At 32.9% G+C, this 6,000-nt stretch overlaps 1 protein-coding gene across 1 annotated transcript in view; it reads right to left on the bottom strand.

The window, feature by feature from the left end:
• The window catches only part of LOC100570201 (irregular chiasm C-roughest protein), a 254,376-nt gene that overhangs the window by 201,724 nt on the left and 46,652 nt on the right, over positions 1–6,000 (bottom strand). Inside the window, exon 2 of the mRNA XM_029491102.1 lies at positions 4,105–4,379. Within this exon, the coding sequence (XP_029346962.1) occupies positions 4,105–4,369 (265 nt within the window). The 5' untranslated portion in view covers positions 4,370–4,379. The remainder of the gene's footprint in view (positions 1–4,104; positions 4,380–6,000) is intronic.

Raw genomic sequence — 6,000 nt, 5'->3', positions numbered from 1 at the left:
ATGTGAGAAGTGTGTTGATGTTGACTCGTCGCGTTACTACTTATAGTGTGTTAATTATTAATATTAATTTTTAAAATTTGTGTTATAAGTTTTACATTTTTCTGCTAGTGGTTACATTGTAGTAATTAGTTTCTTTTAATCATGAGCAAACGAAATACAACTTTGTATTCATATTTTTCAAAGAAAATTAAATCTAATGATGCTGAAAAAAGTGGTTCGTCACAATCATAGGTTGAAGTAAATATTTATTTATTAATTAAATACTAGAAAAATATATAATTTGTGACATCTACATTAACATATATTCAAATAATATTAATATTGTATTGTATACCTACAAATAAAAGGCCTTATGTGATGACATAATGTTGTTTTTTTCTGTTTAATGTAGGTTAAGCTATTTTAGAATAAAAACACTATAGAAATATATTAAGATTTAAAATAATAATTTTGATCTTGCCCCGGGTGGGATTTTGTCCTGCGGGCGCCCTTGTATATTGTAAATAAAAAACAAAGTTCGATTAAAATATCATTAATAAAGAACGGAGCGGCATTATTATAATATAATATAATATACTACTATACCGTTTACAACTACTATGGGTATATTGTGCTATTACAATATCATGACAATATCATATGATGGTGCATGTACTACGACTACCACTACGGCTCTACTCAAATTGTATACCTAGGTATATATATATAACGTCGTGTGATGTGTAATATTATAAAATATGTCATCATCAAGAACAAATAAGTATAGACGTATCGAGTCCGTTTTGCCAAACAACGCTGCAGCGGTGTTATATAGTTTTATTATTTTAATGAAACTTTATTGTTCAACACTGCAGCACTACAGAAGTGCAGTTTGCAATCGCACTTTGCGAGAGTACCTATGCCTATTTAAAATAATATTATGCACTAGACAATGATGATGATGATGATGATGATATCACAACATACGCCTAATGGGAATATTCAATTAAAACGTCACACAAGTCGTGCAGCGCAAAATCAAGGGGGGGGGGGGGTGCATGCATTTCGTGCGTCAACGGGTGCCGATGATTCTGCGTGTATCATGATAATAATATCATTGTGATGAGGTATTAGCGAGCGCATTTATTTAGGATTGTCTGTGCCAACGATATAAGTTCGTAATAATATGTACAGTCGAAATCCGTATAAAAGCGATCGCGTCACAGTCCGGTCCGGTGTGCAATAATAATAATAATAATAATAATAATAATAATATAAAGTTTTACTGTGTGCATTTTATACTAAATATAACAATATAGAAGATCACCGCATTACGACTACATAATAATAATAATAATAATAATAATAAATAACAATAGTATATTAATTTATCAACGCTAAAATGTACCTATTGTTCGACATATTATTAGGCGCATTGATCGGAATTATATGATACCATAATATAATGACTCGGCGGCGTGGTTTCGAATTTCGGGGTCCAGCAAAAAACAATGTTTTTTAAATCATTTTTTTTTCACGGTGACCTACGTACCGTAGAACGATTTGCCGAACAATCTCGTTTTTATTCTGATTTTTGGAGTAATTCTTAAGTAGTATAATATAATTAGGTATGCTCAATAAGGACTTTTCTTTCAAATAATTATATTTTTTATACTGTTCGCAGTACCTAACCTACTCTAACATCCTCTAAACGTATTATCCTTAGTACACGAAATTAAATAATTGAAAAACCACTCGTTCGAATTCCAATGAAGTGTATCAACATTTTCAAAATGTCGTCTGCTTGACCGTTTACACGAAAAAATGAAAAATTTATAGTTTGAGAAAAAATAAAATGGTATATAGGACACTCACCCTATAAACATTAAAACAATACTATTTCAAAATATGAGCTTTAAGTGGGTATATTTGAAAATTCCAAAATCTAAACCCGGGAGTGGCTGGTGAAAACGGTCAGGAAGATGTCTCGTAGACTTTTAAACATTACGGGGGGAATGACCTTTACGGACAAACTTCTACTGAAACCCCGCTCATTGTTTATATGAAAAAATTGTCGCCGACCGTAAATACTTCTGGTGATGAAGGACCTATATATAAGTACGCTACCGTCATAGACAAGTATACTGCTACACTTGGCGGAGGTTAAGTTTTCTTCGACGAGTCTCCTAAGCCGCGCCCGCCTGTAACGTCGAAACGACATGTCATTATATTCAGTCGGCGACGCATGTACGGCCTTTCCGTACGTTATTCGACGTGCATACGTGTATTGTAACATTTTAGAGTCACGTTCGTCGAAATAATTACGAAATTATAGGCATTTCGGATAACCAATAACCACTCGTGCCGTAGCGGTTTGCCATTAAATTTGCATCGAACGGTGCCGCAGAATATGCGTTTAAGAATTTCAATCGAACGATAGTAATATATGTATAAGGCTGTATAGTGTATATATAAATGCGTTTTCAGAACTATAATGTGGAGGGATGACGAGACATTTTCAATCTCAAAATGCGTTTGTTCGGTTCTGCAGTTTCTCAATTAGTGAGATGATAATTATTTAACCAGGTATCGGGTGTGTGCTTGGCACCTACTTCATATTATAATAATTAAGACATAAAAATATTTCCAATAACTTTTTTTGAAATATTTTATATTGTTATGTAATCGAACGAACGAGGGAATAAGGTTTAAAAAGTTTACTGCTTACAGGTACTTACAGCGAATCAAGTACATAATATTTAAGATAAGAAATCTGCGAAAGTTAAGTCTCACTTCCCCGAGAAAACGATCCGATATACATATTATATATTATATATAGTATGATAATGAATTGTCTCAAGACGACGAGGGGCGGCTACGCGCAAAGTATCGACTTAATATGTATATATAAATTTTTTTTTTTTAAAAAAAAACGTTTTTTACAATGTAATACCATGTACAGAGTTATCTTGGTTTTATCACCAACAAAATTCTCGAGAGTAAAATCATTACGCTTTGAACAATAAAGTCACTCATGTATATCGTGGTACAGGTATTATACGTCCTCATCATGACCCTCATGAAAGTAAAATAGAGGATGTGGAAAAGGAGGGGACTTCCCAGTAGTTCCCACCCATAAATCAAGTCCTCATCGAGTATGTATAGAGGTACAATTTTAAATAATTTGTTTAGAAAATAAACTCACTTTTCATCTTTATCTTTTCTATGCATATACATGGCGCTATAATAATATCGAGAACTAAATAAAATTTCCAAAACATAATGTAATCTTTGGCCCAAAATAAAATATGTACAATAGTAGTATAAGATATTCTGATATTATACAATCAGTTTTTATTTATTTTGATGATAATGGATGGTGGAGATCCTACCCTACCCTCCAACCAAAGAAAATTTCTCGAAGACAGTTTTTAGTAGGGCTAGGTTGTATATACCATGTAAACGTGCTTTTATAAATTTGATTAGCGATATGTCTACGCCAGGGACTGAAATCTTTTGAATTTAGGTATCGGTATCGGTTCTGGTACTGGTTCTCCAAAAATAACTGTTCCAGCTAAGTTCTGGTTCTGGTTGATAAGAAAAAATAAAGATATCATTTCCAAATAATTTCGGTACTGAAAAGTCTTATTATTTTAAATACCTATCCAATACCCTGGAGCCTAATATCGATATAAAATATGATCTTTTTTTTTGTTGTGCACATGTCAGTGTATATTGTAACTGTTAACTCGAAAAGTGCAAATTATGTATTATGTGTCAATACAATTAAATATAATATTTTACTGTCTTATGAGTTATGACGTTGCATAGGTAATAATATGAATCCCAGCTCTACGATTGTTATATGAAATCTACGACGAGTGCGATCACTCCGTGGGTGCTCTATGGTAAACTATGGTAAAATTTTTGGACCATATTCAACCGCCGAAACAATTTTTTTTTTTTATTATTATAAAATCTTGTCGTACGATAATACGGTACGACGAATATACGGTAACTAATACAATACAGTAACTAAATACAAAACAGTAATGTGCGTCGTTCGGGTGCAATTATAAATTATACTATATAATATATATATACACAATGCAATTATAATATTACCGTTCGCGTCGCTGCCGGTCATCGCGTATCTCGGGTAACCGTGGTACGACAGGTTCCTGTTGGTACCCAGCGCGAAATCGTCCTTGGTCCATTGGAGCTTTCCGGCCAGATCGTTGACCTTACACGGCAGCGAGACCGTCGAGTCCACCACCGCACTCCGATCGTCTGGTTCGACGGCGAAGGATTGTTCGGTTGACGACGCAAGTCCGGCGGCGGCCACCACTAGGGCCGCGCACATGACAATAATCTCCAGTCGTCTCGTCATACTCGTTCATCTGCGAACACGGTGTAACACGATATTAATATAATAATAATATTATCGTTATATCGTCGTAATAATTATACGAAATAATATAATTATTGTTTTGATTTTTTATCGATTTTCCGAGGTGGGGTCATATAGCCGGCGTTACGTTGATATACATTGGAAATAGGTTGAATTTACATTACGCTTCATTACATTATATTATATATTATTATTTACATTACATTGAATTACTATTATAGCATATATTTAGTACATCGTTTTCTTATAGATTATTATTGGGGTCAGTTTATGAACGCAACCTTAAACATTTTAAACATTTTAAACACAATGTTTATCATGCGAATATTATGACGCTCAGAAAACATCTAAGTATAACACTATCCTGCCCTTACAGATCTCCAAATATATTATTCGTTATGTTCGTTTTTGAAATATTATATATACTATATGCAAATTTTAAACAGAAACTTTAAGTTTCATATTGCGAGAGTTCTGGCACAAACATATAACAATAATACCTATAACAATACGGATAAGGCTGGCAGACGTCAATCAAACGCATTTAGATTTATCTAAAATGTATGCGTAAAGTCAACAATCAAAAGTAACTAACTAAATATTATAGTGATATGAATTAAATATTTTTGTTATGAATTATAATGTAGAATATATAATTATGCATTTATGATGTTGAAATAACTATTTCCATTTTGTAATTGAAACTGAATATATATAGCAATCACATGTTATGTAATTATAATTTCCAGTTAAAAATACTGTGACTACAGCTGTTAAATTAGATGTTTTTCTATTATTATCTATATATGATTATTTTGTGTTATACGATTTTTAATCCATAGTGTGAATCGTATTATCTATTTCAATTTAGATTATAAAAAATACGACCTACTGAAAAATCGGGTTGATGCCGGACGAATCACCTTGTATGTGTTTAAATTTGATGTAAGAACAAAGTACCTATTGCAAAATTAAACACATACATATTATATTTTTTTGCTTTTGCTATGCAGAAAATATGAATTGAATAGTACAATTCGCCAGTTCAGGGGCATCGGATAAGGGGTCATTAATTAATTTTTCCATACTATATGGATTAGCTCCGATATTGTTCGATCGGATTTGAGACGAGATTTAAGTATTAGAGTAGCAGGTGAGTCGTATTCATGGGGGGGGGGGGGGGCAATGGCATGCCATTGTAACATCGTTACGATTGTTATTATAATAATATAATTATAAATAATAATGTCTTTTAACAATATTGCAGTGAGTCGGTGGCGAAGTGTACTAATAACCATTGTAAGATATTGGACGACGAGCACGCGATGACGACTACTCAACAGCTATCGTCTTCGGCTGACGGCTGTATATAAAGAGGCGAAGGTTGGTTTTTTGTTTCTTTGTTGTAGCGAAAAGCTATAATATGATCGAAATCGTTACAATATTATGGCTTCCGATTTTACAATTATTATTATTATTATTATTATTGGTTTTTATGTCGACTTATACTAATAATATCGCCGACGGAACGAGCTGGAAATTATGGTCGGGCTACGCTCTGTGCAGTGTGTGTATATAATATTTATACTATGTATATAGAAACTATACAG

The sequence above is a fragment of the Acyrthosiphon pisum genome, chromosome X (assembly GCF_005508785.2).
Source record: "Acyrthosiphon pisum isolate AL4f chromosome X, pea_aphid_22Mar2018_4r6ur, whole genome shotgun sequence".
In the NCBI taxonomy this organism is placed as follows: Eukaryota; Metazoa; Arthropoda; class Insecta; order Hemiptera; family Aphididae; genus Acyrthosiphon; species Acyrthosiphon pisum.
The sequence above is the reverse complement of the archived record's forward strand: the minus strand, read 5'-3'. Positions and strand labels throughout refer to the sequence as shown.